Below are 19,008 nucleotides of genomic sequence, written 5' to 3'. Positions count from 1 at the left end.
CTGTGTGTTATTCCTCATAAATGCATTCTATACCTACTCATTATAATGATATAAAAATATAATATACATGCTATTAACTACACATGTATATACTGTACACTTTGGTAAACTTGTGAACTCTAATCTTCTTGTAACATCAGAAAACTGATGTGCTGCAGAATATACTTCTCTGAATATTCTATGACAGCAGGTAATGTATACATCCTGGTGCATTCATTACTAATTTGGTAAGATAACTTTGCAATATTATTTTCATAAAATGTGTAAAGCTGTTTTTCTTAATAAGCTCGCTAGTTTTCCTTTCAGATAATACTAACTTCTCAGTACTGATTGGCACAGTTGCCATTCTTCTTATACTATACAATAATTCATACAAATGAATAAATAAGAAGTCATAAAATGCTGGACACCATATTTAAGAACTTCCTGCAAATAAAAACTATTTTAATCATACCAGCTGATTCTCACATTATATTTATTATTAACGTATAGGATAGACAGCAACCCTTCACTTTGCATAAAACTAAAATTTGTAAGACAACTTGTGGTAAAACAGAACTAAGCAACTGACAGAGAAGAGATACTGTTAAAAAATAAGGACTGACACTCGAAGGCACGTGATGTTTTGTTAATTTCACATTCACAGAATTTCATGCATTACAAAATCTTTTTGTATGAAGTACTGGAGACAGAGATAGAAGAAGGAATACAAAATGTGAACAAAAAAGGGGGGATGCAATATGACGCATACAAGTCATATAAAACCACAAACATATCCAATCTTTTATGACTACAGTTCTCGCTTTCCCTGAATGTAAGTTCAAGTTTAAGTGCTAAATTTGAGAATTCAAGGTAGGCAATAACCTAGAGATGCATAATTAAGAAACTTTTGCACTCATGAATACACTGATGAATGAAACTTTCCCTCCCAGCAATTTCTAATGTTCCTCAATGTAAATTTACAAAAAGCAAATGACATGGATATTTTTGCAGTGTTAAATGACTATCAAGCTTAACTACCTTGCAACTCCTGTTCCCGGTTCAGACCTGATAAGATGGATGTCAACTAAAACAGGTAGTAATCATTTTACTTTAAAACATTTGGTTCCAAAAGAATACAAGGGGAGTACATCCTATCCTGGTGCTTTTAACCATGATAAACACTGCATTTTTTCATATTTATCAGTTTCAGTAACAAAGAATATTGGGTGAAATTTTGAGAAATTTTGAGGAAAAGTATATCTAAAAATTTTCAACCTGTGGGGAATCTGAGCAAAATATGTGTTAATCTTTTCTGCAAAAAGACCACGTGGCACAAATTCTTTCATGGATAAATCAGTGAGCGAGGAAAGTTAGGAGGATAACATCTTTAATATAACAAGTTATATTAAACCAGTCTTTATTACTTAGGAAACATGGAATTTTCAAAACACAAAATAACCTATTCAAGAATATTCTAATCCACAATTATCAAGAGCTGTGTTCTCACTGCTTAAAAGTTTACCATCAGCATATAAACATAGTAAACAAGTCAGTGAATTTTATCTTCTTCAGACCTACAGCCACAGCATTATAGGAAAAAAAAAAAAAAAAGAGAACTCTCCTTTTCCTCAAATGATATTCAGGGACAGCAAGAGAGCAAGTTATTGTCCACAAAAGAAAATGACAGCACAAAGACAAGAAGACAGTCACTGACATTTACAAGACATAATGGCAACACTAGTCATGTATGCGAATTAGCAGGATAACCATACCTGGTTTAATATAAACTTATGAAAATTATATACTCATTTTAGTCAAACTAAGAAAAATGAGGCAACAATTATTGTATTAGCATTAACTAAAAGAAATCTATCTGCAAGGGCTATACTAAAAAGCTTTCATTCCTTAGCAGTGCTCAATTTAGCAAAAAGGGCTCTGGAAGTAATTAGAAGGGGGAGCTTTTAAAGAAAATTAAAAATATCCTCTAGTCAAGTTTTTGGGAAAATGAAAAAACACAGTAGAGTAAAGTTTCTTCCCATATTAATGAGGCAAGGAAATAATATACACATTAGATCACTAAAATTTCCACATCTCATGGTAACAAAAGAAAAAGCAAAAACTTTCAGGCTACAGATGTATCGAAGTGATTTCTCATGTGTGTGCAAAGCAACTGGTCTCACTATGAGCAAAATAAAGAGTTTAGACAACTTTCCATTTTAAAATAACTAACCATTATCTTCTTTCACAATTAAGTAAACCAAAAAGGTGGAATGTTAAAATGTCTATTTATTCACAACTATGAAAAATTTCAAGATTAAAGCATATTTGTTGTTTTGTAAGAACTTAAGCGATTTCCATATTTGGCTACTCAATACATGTGTGCAAAGCTCATCAAAAGTAACTTAGTAATACCCAGATTACTAATAACAAATGAAAATTGAATTTTATACTTAAAAAATATTTTTAATTATATCTAAGGCTTCTTACATGCCCATAACTTTCACATAATACAAACTACAGTCAACAAGCAGCATCCAAAATGATATATGTACAATACAACAGCATTAAAAAGCACATATAAAACCACATACTTGATGAATAGTGTGGATGACCAAAAATTTTTGAAAATTATAGCCAATTCTTCAAACTTTTATGTCTTAATACAGCATTTTCCAAAGTTTGATACTGAGCTTCTCACATATATACAGTAAACACATTTTCTGGTACCAACAACACACATCAACCAGGAACACAGTTATTTAACTTCAAGCTGCTTGTGAGCTGAGGCATATGATTGTACAATTATAACACTTGGCAATTAAGGTTAAATGTAACAGTCCATGTATTAGTACTTGGCAATTACAGTATTTGACCCCTTACAAAGGGATCACTTGCAGCGTGAACTGCAAGCAGGTACAATTAGCTAAGCGTTCTCTGCAAAAACTCTTCAGGCCCCAGCTACATTGCTTTCTGCCTTACTGCTTTTATCTGTCCCCTTAGGTTTCATGCCATTTAGGTGTCCATTTTCTTGCTCTTATTTTTATCTTTCATCTAAATAATATTTTAGACAAACTCTACCAGTCTCAAAAATATAACTTAGTGTTATCGCTAAAATTCATTTAGAATAAATAAACATTGTAGATATAGGGACTGAACCAGAGTTATCACTTGGTAGGAATCAAAATATTCCACCTGCTTATGGAGCTTTGCACTTCGTTTAGTGGTTCTGATCATTCTTTTTTCATTAATACTACAGACAGTGGCAAAAGCTTGTTCTATCTAATACCTTCCAAAGTCAACCAGAAGATAAGCTATCAAATAGTATAACAAAAGCCATAATACTGTTCTCATCACCTCAATGCAGTGTGAGAAGTTTTAGACTAAAATATAAGACCATGCAAATGTGAGAATTTGAGTTACAAAATATTGTATCTTTACCAGAGTTGGTAAGTCAGCCACCAAGAGTGAAACACTGAAAGGAAATCCCATTGAAACGATGTACCACATATGTAACAATGCTAGCCAAGGCTGTCCAATGTAGGTCCTTTCTAAAGTATCTTGGATATTACATGTCTGACAATCTGTGCACCATCTAGGAAAATATGCTTGAAACAAATGGAATATGCTCACCATGTCATTCTTTGTCTGAGACTAGCAAACACCTATTTACAGAAAGCACTTTCATAAAGCATAAAAGATAGCAAAACTGGGGTTATATTGGAAGAAAAAGCTCACCACCCTTAGAGACTGACTAACTGTGCCAAAAATACACTGTCTAGTACTTTGACCTTGGAAGGAGCGGCAAGGGACGGGTGATGCACATATTTAACCCCACTATGTTTATGAAAAAGGGACTAACTTAAAATCTCTCCTAAACCAAGACCCAATAATCTATTAAAACTCTTTGTCCAGAAGAACTTTAATTATTCAAATTGCTTTTGTTAACATTAATTTCCCCAAGAGCATCCAGAACATCAAGGCATTTGTATCCTGGGTGCCTCAGAACCACCTGAAATACTTTTGTTACAGTGTTGCATCAGGGACGAAGCTGCAAAATTATTCTATTTATTAATATAACACTATAAAGAACAAGTAGTTTCCACACTTATACAGTATGAAGAAAACTTAGACTCTTTATCACTACTGGGACCCTTGCTTTGCAAACACTTGGAACAAATATTAACCAAACACTTTTTCAGATTCTCATTCCTTTTATGAGAAGCAGATTCTGTATATTCTTCAGTTGTCAACATTATGATATGAGCTTTTCAGTCATTATTTGTTGATGTTATTTCCTTGGTACTCCTTGAAAGAATTTTACCATACTGATAGTTTCCAAAGTTCCCTAGAGCGGAAGAACTAAAATACCTTTTGTATTTCACACCTTCAGATCACAAGAGGCCTTCTTTCCTACAAACTCTTAAATTAACTATACCACAGTTTGCATGATCTACCAAAAGTCATGGGTACCAAACCTTTTGATGTTCCATATTTACAAATATTATTTATCATAGTTAACTGCTGAGGCTACTGTAATGAAACAAAAGATTATTCCAACAGCTTATCCAAGCTGTCTAAAAGGGAATGGAACAAGGAAAATCATTTCGTTCAAACCACTCCACCAGCATCATGAAAAGTCAAGTATTCTTAAAAGGAAAAAGTCTATCATAATCCTCTTCAAATTTTTGCAAGATGCTGCACTACTGTTCACTCGAAAAAGGTGTTGGCACATTACAGGATGCCATGTGCTTCTTTGGCACAGAAGAAACAGGCAGAGCTACAACTACTTAATATCCAAGAAATGCTTATTACCACTACAGTCATCAACTACAAATTATATAAGTTTAGGCGTGAAACCTCATGTGATAATGAAACTATCATCTAAAATTCATTTGCACTTACATTATACATTCATTATATGGACTTATAAAGCACATTTATCATTCAAATACAGTTACCAGATGTATACTGATAACTACTTAAATAATCCTGCTGATAACTCTTAACATATTACTTAATGTAAAGTAACTGTATTTCATTATCCCTTTCCAAAGAACAATAATCACTGTCACAGTCCATGTAGTGTCTAAAATGTAAGAAAACTCTTACAGCTCAAATAATGAACTCACTTTGAGATATTTTTAAAAACAGTTTTAGTGTATCTTAAAATACAAATGACTTATATATACAAAATAATAATCTCTAGTGATATACTGACATGAACTGGTAAATTATTAGAATTACTAGTTGACTGACATTACCATTTTCCCATTTCTTTTCTTCTTGCTTCGTTTCATTTCTTTACTGTGTCACAGACCATAATGAAGCCTCATTGTTCTTTACCTTTCTGCGAGGGTTCTTATTTTGCTGTAATTGCATGAAAAGTACACGTAACACCAGGTTTCTGACTGCCAGCAGCCAGGTATGATGAATGAAGAGAAAAGATGAAAAAACCTCACTTGAAACCACTTACCTCCAACCCAAACGCAGAATCTGAGGAAGTCTAAATATCTCTCTCCTTCTACAGGGTCCCAACCAAGGTCAGGGTAACCTCTCTCCACAAGCTCACTGTTACTCTGTAAGCCACAGCGAGACAGGTAAACAGCAATTTTTTCCAAGTGGTGCTCCCTGTTAAAATAAACATGAGTGTTATTCCTTGGTTACAAAACAATAAAACTGATCTAACATTTTAAAAACAAAGTTTGCCATCCACACCTCCATTTACGTTCAAGTTGTGTGTTCATTTTTTGTCCTGTTAAATCTTGTTACCCTGCCATAAGAACTACCATCCTGTCTGTGAAGGGGTTAAATATGAAAATTACAGAGACATTAACTTCATAATGTACAGAGAACGGTAAAACAATGGCAGCCAGCACACAAGAACCCTTCATTGTGCCAATTTTGGGGAATACTGTACTGTATATACTAATAAGATTGTAATAAAATTCTCATTTCAAATACGAAAGAATGACAAGTTGTTAAAGGTAAACAGAAAGCTGAGAGATAAAAGGCCTGAGCTGAGAAAGTGAAAGGCTATAAAGTAAAAATTTTATGTTTAAAAAGTTCCTTTGCGCACACACAAATGTAAGAAAATTACACACCTTAGAGCAAGGGCAAGCTCTGTGTTATCCATGAGAGAAGAGTAAGCAACATCAAGAGGTGTAGTTCCACGCAGCGAGGGCCGAGACAGCAGGATGTTGGAGTTCTCTAGCAGGAAGGGCAGATGCTCGAACATGGCCTTCTGGTTCTGGTGTCCCGATCGGCAGAAGTAACAGAGGAACTTGCAGCAGCCTACCACCATCTCATGCGATGTATCCTACCATTCCATAAAGAATGAATTAGGCATGTCATTCTGGGCCTTTGCCAAAAAACGTGAGACACAATGTAATCTAATCAATAACTCTACTCAGTGAATACATGTATTTAGTATCTGTACATAATTAATCTATAGAATCACTACAGTTGTAGATCTCCTCACTATATTTTGATAATTTCTAACATTTTAATTATTTCTAACTAGTGATATATCTAATGCTTTTACATTAAAAAAATATTGAACAGCAGTCATTTTGAACATACCATTCAAATTTTCTTTTCCTTACACTGCACAATCAGTAATAAGAGGTGAACAATTCTCTTGTAAATATCTTAAATGAAATATCTAATTCAAAACTATGACACGTGTTATGTATTAGATTTCATTTAAAACAATTTACAACTTATTGCACTTTGATAGCAACTTTTATATCCTAACAAGACTCCACAAAATGAAATAAATTTTGAAGTTATATACAATACTTTCTAAAGAAGATTGATAAAAACACCAAATACTGTACAAGCATCACATCAAAAAAGATGATATAGTAACATCAACGTATCATCACATAAAATATAACACAAAATGATAATAATTTACAGATCATAAGAAGTTCACTTCCAACAATATAGATTTTAAAAAATATATGAGCAAGCAAAGACACAATAAAGTAAATCTTAGGGTAATCAATTCATGCTAAAAACCAGCTTGACTTCACCAGGGAATATCGACAAGATTTATCACTTATTACAGCTAGCTATTAACATCATTTCAATTATTTCTATCCAAACAATTTTCCATTTCTTTCCCATTACATGACAATGTCATGTTAACTCTTGCTGTTTAAGAATATCAGTTTTCAAATAGCTTTTTTGTGTATTTCAATACAGTATTAAAAATTCATTTGTTCATTTTACGATAGTTTTGCAGACAAATGAGTCTAATTTAAGACTCTCACAAGTGTTGCCCAAGGGAGTTGTTCTTAAATAACAACTGAAAATTGGAGCATGTTAATGTTGAAGAAGTTGGACAGCTAGGTGGGAAGAGACCAAAGTGAATGGATTAAGAGGATAAGGTGAAGAACAATGCAGCTAAAGGACCAAGAGTTGCTGCAAAGAATCTTAGTACAGTATTGTCTGGCATGTGTAACACAAGACACACTGCAAATGGTAACCTACTAAAGGGATTTGCTATATCTTTCCACTAACTGGCAAAACTCTGAACAGACTAATAAAAAAAATCTAAACAAAAACACTGATACAACTGGGAAATGCTTTTGTGATTTTATATCAATCTGAATAAATTTGCATCATCTGAATACACATTATCTAACGCAAAATGGGCTAAAGTATATCCTTATATAATTAACTCAAACAATTTTTTTTATTCTTACACTGCATATGATCAGGCAAAAATATAAAATATTCTATTAACGTTGAAATCTCAAGAGCTGAGATTAACATGCAAGTCCTAAACAGCCTATAAAAATTCAGACATCTCTAAAGGGACATACACTGACTTTTCCCACAGTAAATAATGTGTAGAGCTAAAAATTCTTGTGGTACTGTGCTAGGAATAAAACATACTCATAACTCACAGCCTTAATGAATAAAGCCGACTCTCTCTGATCATATTGTAAAATGTCAGTTTAATAGTTTTACTATATTCAATGCATTTTCTAAATCATTCTAGAATGTGATTATCACATCTGTTCTTAGATATAGAGGTCTCCAGCAAATTTTGTGCTGTGTGCTACAGTAATAGTCAACTTAAGAGAGAAAACTACTACTTTTATCACAATATAAATATTCCTAATTCATGGCTTCATTTTAAATCAAATGAAATTTTCATCTCAAATTTTTCATTTTTTCTTTAACCATTTTTTCAGGCTCTGTGATTATTCAGAATTTTAAGGTACAAAACATATGTCCTGCTGAAAAGTAAAGACAAACTGACAAACTTCTCTGAAAAGTTTAAACAGTTCAAACTGACAAACTTCTCCGACAAGATTGTACAGTACTCTGAATTTGCCCAGCTCAACAACCTTTATCTAAATAGATTCAGACCCAAATAATACTTAGTAAACCACTGGTAAAAACTTACGGGAGGGAAAGACTGTAGAAGGAGTTTTCGGAGGCTTGGAAGAAATAAGATAACAATTTTTCACTGAAGACTGTCTTAAGGATAAGATGATGGGACACAAGAGACAGATAATCTACATGACCTGGGGTTAGTGGTAATAAAATGGGTTACAAACAGGTGAGGTCAAGATAAAAGGTAAAGAGAGTGATGGGAATACAATATGTCGTGCTCAAAAATTTGAAAGACACAAATACTGTACTGTACAGTAGTTAAAATCTATATATTAAGAATAGTACACCGTAAAGCTTACGATCACCATAGTTGGCTATATATACATATTAACTCAAATGTACAAGGTATATAATAATAATTCAATTTAGTCAATTACAATATTTGTGTCTAATTATTTTAACACAGATTATTCACACAAATTATAATAAAGTTTATGCCAAATAACTGCTCAGTAATATATCAAAAGAACCTACTGGAAATTTATGCAAAATTTCTCTCCAAAAATAATAACACCCATGTTCCTGTATCCACAGGGATTAGATTCTTAAGAATCATCATGAGTGCTAACTTTTCAGGCTAAGAATATTAATGCAAAAGTTTCCAAGTCATTTAGTAATATACACACCACTCAAGCATAGGCAAACAGAAAAACTGGACATGGTATGCTCTGCTCATATTTAGACAAAAGAATACGCTGATAGAATAAGAGAGGGAAAGACATTTAAATAAGATGAATTTATATAAAAGTCACACCCCACTCAAGCATCAAGAATACGCTGTTTTTAAATATTCCCCTATGCTTCCTCACTAGATCATGTGCATCATAAAGAAATTGTTATTATTATTATAACTAAGTCTTCTGTTCTTGTTACTACGGGTTTTAAGTTTCAAAATTTCTGCAATTTTCACTCTACTGAAAAATCTTTTATCTTGTAGCTATGCAACTGAGTATAAAGACAGAAATTAGATCACTTTATCACTAGCTTGAGCACTGGTGTGAAAAGTACAAATGGCCCTTTTACAACAGATACTTGATATGCTCATTTGGTTCAAACACAAATGAACACAAGAATATATTTATGCACACTGTTACAACTTGGTCATTTGCCACCATGTATGAATTTATTACCCTCAAGTTTTTCATCCTGAGAGAGAGAGAGAGAGAGAGAGAGAGAGAGAGAGAGAGAGAGAGAGAGAGAGAGAGAGAGAGAGAGAGACTAGTGCACATTTGCTATGAGTTACTGAGCAGTCATTTAATTCAGATAAAAAAAATTAGTAAATAAAAATTATGAAAAACTTTTATCAAGAAAAAACAAATACTGTAGTGCCCGAGATTAAGCAATAATCTTTCAAAGATTTCAAGATAATGGAACTCTACTACAAGAAATACTATACCATACTGAAAACTGAAAATCTAAACATAAACTTACGATATGGTCCTGATATTTGCACTATGACATATTTGATTTAAAAAGGTAGTCTTTAAATTTAATCTAAAACATTATCTTTTATAAATATTTACAATCTAACTACAGATACAATACCCTTGATCTCTTAAAAACACACTCATTAATCCCACGTAATTCCTTTAAAGAGGTGAACCACAAAAATTGTCATCATTCAGATGTGCATTATATGCAACAACTTTTAAATATATATCTGGTGAAATAACCTATTTTCTATTTATATTTTAAGTAAACACTTTTAAGTCTGAGAATATGCTGTACTGCATTTAAGTTTGTATTTAACAGGAACACATCAAACTACATAAATTAGATTACACTGACAAAGCAACTCAAGTCTAGCCGTGTCATGAATGGAAATGAAATACACATGACATAATGATTACATAATTTGATGACAAACAATCGTAACTTAATGGCAAATAATATTCTCATATTATTTTTTTTCCATTACCTTGTAAATAGTGCTTAGTAATTCAAAATTAGTTAACAGTGCATAAAAAATGTTAGTTTGAAGGCAAAAACTGCAAGAAGGAAAAATTAAATAAAGTTAGAATATAACAGTAATGAATACTCTACCTATAAACTCTGCTAAAATACTAGCCAACAAAACTGATGCAAATGCTTAAAATGTTTTCAAAAAATAAAGGGAACCACTTAAAGCAGATATGAAAATCCAAAGCAACCTCTACAAAAATGGCACATTAGAAGGAAATATATAAGACTGCCCTTTGTACTGGTCAAGCTTGCTTGCTTCGGATGACTGAGGCTAGGCTAACTGAACACACCAATTAATTCAACTGAAATAGCACTGAAGCCATTTTTCTCTGTTATTTTGTAATTTAAAGGAAAGTATACACTTGTTCTCTATCCAAACATTCTTAAACTGCTTACATGAAATTAATGGACAGAATAAAGCAGAAAATTAAATAAGTAAATCAGCATCATAGCTTGTCTCCAAATGTGGAAACTCCCACAAAACTAATATTGAAGTTATGAATTTCAACTCTACTTGATGAGAAGATAAAAATTAATTTCACGGAGAACTATGGAATCTGATAACGGAACGAGATCCTCTCAGTTATTCAATCTCTGATTGCAATATAAAGGCAATGAGAAACTGCAAAAGCTAGTGAGAACATTTGAAAGTATCTGCAGAAGGAGAAAGTTGATACAGTACTAATCATGTACGATAGTCAAGTCATGATTGTTTATAAGGATGATCGAAGAAAGGAAGTAGTTAATTCATACAAGTATTTGGCAGTAATATGACATGATGTTAAGATGAAAGAAAGGGGGCAGTCACAGAATATGTGAGGCAAGAAAGGCAGTAAGGTGCTGTATGGGCAAAAGAGTTACTGTGAGAACCAAGGTGGAACTGAAGGGATTGTGGAAGTGTAGATGTTGAATGAAAATAAAGAAAAAATGTTAAAACTCTTGAGATGAGCTGTTTACATAGCAGTACAGTATTTGTGGCATTAGGATTAAAAGGGAAGAAATGCAGTTATATGCAGAAGTGGTAAAATTGTAGGTGAAAAGATGGATCAGTGTTTTGAGAAGGTAAACATGGAAAGAATGGAAGATATGTTGGTGATAAGAGTAAAACCTGAGTGTTACGATGGAAGAGATAAAAATTTAGTAACCATTGTACTACAGACAATATTGAATCAAGGATACTGTAACAATTTGGTTTTTGTTCAATATATATAACTTACAATTTTGATTAAAAGAAATTCTAATATTTTAGAATAATTTTTTCACAATTTTTTTTCAGTGATTCAACACTTGATTAATGATCATGTTATCATATAAAAGAGATTGTGCAAACTGAGTACTCATATTTGGCATACTGTACAGCAGTGCGTACACTTTTATCATTCTTCATTATACTGTATTAGGCATATCCAACTAATTATAGTTGTTCATTTGTGTTTTACTTTTCATAATTGTGTGCTAATGCATTGATACATACTGTACATCCCATTTGGAAAAGCAGGTATCTTTATTGCTAAATATAAGTTGCTCTCATCTTTACTCTGTCCTTTACACATCAGTCAGAGGCAGTTCTGGGCTAAACCACTGTCTACAATCACAAAGTGAAAGCAAGCATATGACAACTACAAAGGTCAATAAGGTTAACAGAATAAGATGGCCACAGCTGTGGATGAGGGTCTAGGTAGCAGGACCGAGTTGGCTGGAGCATCACCTTCTCCTTCGCTTGTGCTGCCTCGCCTTCAGCAACCTGTGTCTCACTCTGGGCTTGGGCACGTCGTCCCAAAGTGTTCATCATCACAGCCATAACATTTTCGTGAACACACAGAATGCGAATGAGGTCAGGGTGCTGGAAGAATAGGTGGTTGTTCACCAATGTCCTGAGAAAAAAAAAGATTATGAAATATCAATGGGCTTAAACTTGACTAATTACAATAAAAAATAAAAACAACACAGTAAGTAAACTATATTTATGCAAAATCCAGTAGAGACTTACATAATAATCTGAATATTAAATGAAAGATTAAGTTGGTAATAAACTTCAATTTAAGGGCTTAAAACAGCTCACTCATCAGTTCATCACTTCAACAGAAATGATGTGGGCATTTCCTCTTCTTCATGTAGCCAAGGATTACTTAGTTGCTGAGAATCTTCTCAAGTTCTTAAGAAACATTTCTCTATAGAATGGGGATGTCAATTGTTTTCAGCTGTCAAACCAAATATAATACGGAAACTGTTAACCACAGCATGCCAGATATGTCACACATAACACAACCCTCAGTGAAGTGCAATTTTTTACTTTTCCAAAATGTGCTCGAAGGTATTATGTCCTTTACAAAATTAATATAAAAAAATACTGTACAGTATAGGTATGAAAAATGGGTTCTGTGATCAAATTTTATGCTACTGTATCAAGTAATATATTTCATGAATTTCTTTCGTAGTTAGGATGCACATTATTGCCTCCTTTTGATTATGTTCTGCTCAACTGATACGATTATCTGTGCTATTATTTGTAGCAAACAAAACCAAGTCTGCCCTATAGCCTCTGTACCATAGCCTTTCATAGTCTTGGGATTAAGTTCTCTTGCTTCATGGTACTTTCATCATATTTTACTTTTCATACATATTTTAAAGTTTGTCTTTGTATTAATGCCAACACTTGCTGAATAAAAGTTTTGGAAATCCAAGACTTAATTTTTTAGTACTGTATTTATATATCCAGAACTGTGCTAAGTTTACTGCTATTTATTACACTCTGTAATTCAATTGTACTATTCAAATATATTATATATCATATTAATATTCTAACTTTTATTCATTTCTATCCATGTTCTATTCTGTTCAACTATAGTTGTTTGATAAGAATACAAGTCTATTACAATAATAATATTACCTACAACTGTCAATTTCATCATGATAATTAAGTCTGGGCCTAAAGAGTAGATCACTGGCTAGATATGCCACAAGGAAAAATACATCTTAAAACTGTTCCTGTTAAGAACATTTAGCAGAAACTGTATTCACTCTTAAGACTTTGTGGAACTGAAACTTTATATATATGGATCACTGAAGACTTAAAGACTTATTTTTTTATTCTTATAAAATAGTCTAATAAATCAATTTCGAAACTCCCAAAAGGTTTGTTGAAAAGGATTTGCTCTTTAAAAAGAGTTAAAAGCTAGAGCAAGGTAAAGCTACAGAAGTAAAACAGCAGAGTGGGGAAAAGACCTCAGGGTAAAAAGTGGAAGGCAGCCAGCAATACATCTAAGGGCTGACAGATAACTGCAAAGATCTATCAGTTCCATCCAATGAGTGCTCCTACTAAGCATTGAAATACTAAGAGGAAGAGGGGTCAGATTTCTAGAAACGGTAAGCATTAGACTAGAAGTTTTTTGGTGAAAGATACAGACAGCTGATGAGTGGTTTGCTCCAAAATCACTATATTTTCCTGGAAAAGCTCGATAGAAATAACACAGATCCAATGACATGGTAACGCCTGCCATGGGGATGTGCCAAAACAATATGGCATAAGAAAACAATCTGAGGGGTGAAGCGCAAGTCTTGCTTCCACCAAATGAGGAAGCATGTTACACAATGTCTTGTAGGATCCCTTTTTGACTTTTCAAAATAAATATGCATTGTTGTACTGCCCAAATCCCCGCCAGTGTATGTTCCCAGCCTAATATGGTTCCTGCTACTGCAAGTATCTATATCAGAGAAAACAGTGACATAATGGTTGTATGTTGTAAGAATTTTCTTTTTTTAAATCCACACTTCTCAGTGAAGAAAAACACATCCACAAATCTTTCCCTTCTGAGTTTATTAAGGCATCATATGAAATGTATGTTACTTGCACAATCAAAAACAAAATCATGATCCCATATAAATAAAAGAGAAAAAGCTGCTATCCTAAATGCTCAAACAATGGTTGAAAAACTAAATACATACCACAAGAGTTCTCGCATGAGTTCCTCCTCTTCTTGTGACATCTGGACAGGCAGAAGTGCTCGGACCTTGCTGAGACACAACCACAGCGTTCCAACATCTTTTGAAGTCTGGCTGCTGATGACATATGTCTTTTCAAGAGCTGTCATAAGTTCACCCACACTATTGTACTGGCGAAGTAACAGGCTGGAATGGGTTGGAAACTCAGCTTAATTTACTCCTTCATTCTCAGTGTTAAGAGTTTTCTCGTTTGGTACATTATTTGAAAAGAGATGGTTTATGACTATTCAACTTGCTGCATCTGAATGTGCTAATACACATAACAGCTCTGCATTCCAAATACTGTAGTAAGTTACAAAAAATATTTCTGAATGAAGAAAAACTATGATCTTTTTTATATACTTTGCTGTGATTTACAGAGTATATTTTTGCTCCTCCATTTCATGTCCCTGGATATCTTTCAACATAAAACTTCATATTGAATCACAGCTTACCTGAACATTTCCCTGATAAGAACTGGGGTTTCAATAAAGGTCTCAGCAGCCCACCATACAATGGTTTCAACCAGCACCTTCTTGAACTTGTCAGGACAATCCAGTTCAGCAGGCTCTGCAGGCGGGGCTTCAGGGGCTTCCTCTTTGCTTCCACTCAGAATGCTGAGGACCTTTGACACAACACCCTTGGAGTCATCTGCAGTTGTTTCCTGTCATCATGATCAACAAAATCTTTGTGAGTGGCAAATTATGCACATTAATTCATGATACAATACAGATCAAACTATATACAGGCAGTCATCGGGTAAGACGGGCTCGGCTTACGACATTCTGAGCTTACGATGCATGTTCTGGGGTTACGAAACCGATCCAAGGAAGAAACATGGCTCCAAAATGGCAGAATGGTCAAAAGATATATATTTTTTTATGAAAAACTCAATAAAAATGCAGGTTACATCGTTTTCAAGACACCAAAAGGATTAAAAGTAAGGTTTTCCTACAATTTTTGACGGTTTTTTGGCTTAGGACAATTTTTGGCTTACGACGTGGCATAAGAACGGAACCCCCATCGTAAACCAGGAACTGCCTGTATTAGATCATACAGCTACACATATAACTGGCAATTATTAAGTTAAAAAAGATCATTTGAAAAAGAGAGTTCAGGACTGCAAAAAATAGAGATTACTGGATAATAATTCCACAGTTGTGCCAAAGTAGTACTGTTACAGAAATAAGTTTGTAAAACTATAGTACTACACTGACATGAAGGTGGCATTAGCAACCAATTTTTCTATAAAATGCATGGTTATTATTATCATTATCATATAAAAGTTTTAATACAACAATAATTACAAGATATATATAGTATCTACCACTACCTACCAGAATTTCATTGATCTCCATCAAAATTGTTGTCATAATTAATTTAGAGAATGGCAAAAATACAAGTACATAATGCTAAATAAATTACCACTCTTTCTCCCACTTTTTTTTATTAAGATTATTTTATGTATATAATATACAAACCTCTGAACCACCTTCCTCCTCCCCACCACCTGGAATCTTGGCTCTGCTCATGAGGTAGTCGTGGAACTCTATCAGTTTATTCCTGAGCTCTTCACAGCATGGAGATTCTTCCAGTTCTTCATCTGTCCAGTTCTTAAAGCCAAGAATTGCATTCATCTGCTCTCTGGGTGGACAACGGAACTCACGGGTCTTCTTAGCCGCAACAGAAGATGGTAGGTCAGACTGCTTAATCTCAATGTAACGACGAAGTTGGTCCTGTTGAATCTGTTGAGGAAATACAAAACTGAATATAAGCCACTCAATTCATTACTGAAATATTTTACAAAACACTCCATGGCCTCTAAGGAGTATGCTTGAAGTATCACAGTAGTGTGGAACTGTAAATTCTTATTGCAGTATCTCCCTACTAAACCATCTTATAATAATAAGAGCCAAACTTCATTTAAAGCAATACTGTATTCCAAAACCATCAAAAAATACTCTGCATAATACTGTACAGTATTCATCTTGGAAAAAAATATTTTGTGAGTGCTTTCATTCTTCAAAGACACAGGCCTCTCTTATGATGAGCACTAGAAACGTGGTAGAAGCCTTGCAAAATGAGTTTAAGTTAACAGGATTTGTGCTATTCAATAAGTAATTCTGATAAAATACTGGCATCCACCTATATGGTCAAGTATTCAGTTCCAACGACACTGCAAAATTAGTTTTAAAAACTCATCATGTGTATTGCACAATAAATTAGCCGACATATCCAAGTCCTCACAAATCCTAACACCTCATTTCTGGCTTAAAAGATGCCTTCTGCTGGCTGGAAGTACTGTGCACATGGATCCTGAAGTCCCAAGCAGCAAAGGGCATTATTTCTTGCATGTCTAACCTGTTGACAACAGACTTCTGTTTCCTCAAAAACTTTTGCTGCTTATTTCCCCTGAATTTACCAATTTCAGTCAAGGAAGGATTTATTGCTTTCAACCTAAACTTTTTCTTTCTCCACTGCCCAAAAATATTGTGGTGAAATTCCAAGTAAAGTTTTTTACTGCTGGCTGAGCTGGGTTTCAGTGGCTTACTGCTATCAGCCTAGTAGGTACTTGGCAGAAGAGGAATATTGTAAGTACAGGTACTTGTCCTGGTTCATTTGAGATGAGAATGTTACCTGTGTTTTTGTACATATTTGATAAGGTGAATGATATCAAGTAACAACAGTAATACAAGATATGAGCAATTCACCAGTTAGCACATTCATCTGCTAACATTACCTTTGTATTTATTTATCTTAAAACTAAAGCCATACAAAATAAACATTAGCAAAATTAATCTGTTCATATGTCAAAGTTCTGTATTAATACAAATTTTTTTATTTTAATAATAGGATACTGTATATGGATAAAAATTTATCAATAATTTGCTATATGGATAGAAGACTTACATAGAGTACTTTTACTATTAGATTTACTGATGACTTATCTTTGAGCAAGAGACATCCTATCTGATGTTTGTTCTACACATTCTGGAGTCCTCTAAGTTTCTAATACTATCAAGCACCCTCATAAATTAGGCATACAATTCAAGACAATAAACTGAGGCTCGTTTAAAAGAATGAATGAGACAATGACTTAACCCTTACAGGCCTGGCTAAATATACATTAACAAAACCCCGTGACCAGGGACTCTTTAATGTCAGCCATTCTGAACCAAAAAACACAATATATACCAACAGATATTCACTCGGAAATACTGTTTACCTATGAGCACTAATATGGTTATTTTAGTATTAAAAGTCTAAAATTCCGCAGCAAATATTACTGACATAAATTTATGCTATTAACAAACTATGGAAAATATATAAGGGTTTCAGAAGCTCATATGCTCCATACAAAATGATCCAGAAGCCAGCTATCTTGTACACATCATCCTACCTCAATGATACACAACCAAAATTTATGAAAAAAAATCATCTTGTGCTCTAAGGCCTTACTTTATCAGTACAGTATTAGAGTCCACCCTGTCTCACCTCACCAACGTAGTCCATGGCAAAGGAAATTATATTCTCCACTCTGTGTCTCTTCTGTATATCCAAAAGATGGTGAAGGACGTAACAAAGCTGTAGCTTCACACCCTCAGCAATCTTCATTTGCAATAAGCCCTTCCTGTCAGCATCTTTGCCTTCTGCAAGAGAAACAGGCAAAAGATGCTTCTTTATTTACCTGTTCTTTTATCTATAGTGTACAGCAACATTTTCTCTAATCATGGAACAACTTAAAATTTTGTCTATGTCTACATAACCTTCATCCTCTTGGCATATTTTACCTATAATCCAAAGATCACGTATCTGCTTTTCAATGAAGCTGTTTCCTTCATACTTCACCCCGATTACATGACAAATACAGAGGTGAGCCGCTGTACATGGACTAGAATTTTAATGCATAGAGTATAGTACTTATAAGCACTGTTTACTTTTAATAGCTGCTATCTTTTATACAATGCTTAAAAAACTTTGATAAAACTCAATTCACCCCATGTTTCCTGGGGTTCAGTAAAACAAAAAGGTACACATTTCAAACTTTTTAAGGACTCGTACAGTTTCTTCCATACTTTAGAGAAAAAAACTACCTTCAAACTTTAGAAGAAAATACTTTGCAAAAGGTTTTCTGTACTAATATACTGAAAATCTAAACAAAAATTCTAATCCTTATATTGACAATCTGAATTTAAATATTAGGACATTATACAAACAAGTGCAGCTAAAAGGGTCTCTGCCTAAATACCCTCCAAGAATATTTTATTAATGTTATTTCCTAATAAAGAGATGCTTGTCACTTTGTATATACTGTAGTTCACATTAAATTTGCTGGATAATGACTGCACTATTATTTACAAATAATAAAATAACAGAAGGATTATGAAGCCTCCATTGTATGCCATTTTTTCATAAAACAATAATTTTTCTGGAAAAAGCAGAATATAATGTTTTGTTCATGGACAATGGAAGACCCTTTTGCTGCTTCCTACAAATAAATTACAAGCAATTCTACCACTCCTCTGTAGTCAATCCAGTGATTTTTAAACATCTGGACTTCATCAAAACATTAACACTGAAATATATATCCACAATATATATATATATATATATATATATATATATATATATATATATATATATATACTGTACAAAGAAAACTTCTAACTTTAC

At 33.5% G+C, this 19,008-nt stretch overlaps 1 protein-coding gene across 30 annotated transcripts in view; it reads right to left on the bottom strand.

The window, feature by feature from the left end:
* RyR (Ryanodine receptor) overlaps window positions 1-19,008 on the bottom strand; it is a 319,932-nt gene that overhangs the window by 94,205 nt on the left and 206,719 nt on the right. For all 30 annotated transcript variants that reach the window (XM_067115198.1, XM_067115213.1, XM_067115211.1 and 27 more), the window contains 7 exons: window positions 17,830-17,984; window positions 15,816-16,079; window positions 14,790-14,998; window positions 14,299-14,481; window positions 12,062-12,227; window positions 6,084-6,298; window positions 5,456-5,610 (listed from right to left, as the gene is read on the bottom strand). In XM_067115198.1, the coding sequence (XP_066971299.1) occupies window positions 5,456-5,610; window positions 6,084-6,298; window positions 12,062-12,227; window positions 14,299-14,481; window positions 14,790-14,998; window positions 15,816-16,079; window positions 17,830-17,984 (1,347 nt within the window). The remainder of the gene's footprint in view (window positions 1-5,455; window positions 5,611-6,083; window positions 6,299-12,061; window positions 12,228-14,298; window positions 14,482-14,789; window positions 14,999-15,815; window positions 16,080-17,829; window positions 17,985-19,008) is intronic.

Source organism: Macrobrachium rosenbergii, chromosome 13 (genome assembly GCF_040412425.1).
Source record: "Macrobrachium rosenbergii isolate ZJJX-2024 chromosome 13, ASM4041242v1, whole genome shotgun sequence".
Taxonomy (NCBI): domain Eukaryota; kingdom Metazoa; phylum Arthropoda; class Malacostraca; order Decapoda; family Palaemonidae; genus Macrobrachium; species Macrobrachium rosenbergii.
Note: the sequence above shows the minus strand (reverse complement) of the source record. Positions and strands in the feature narration are given on the sequence as shown.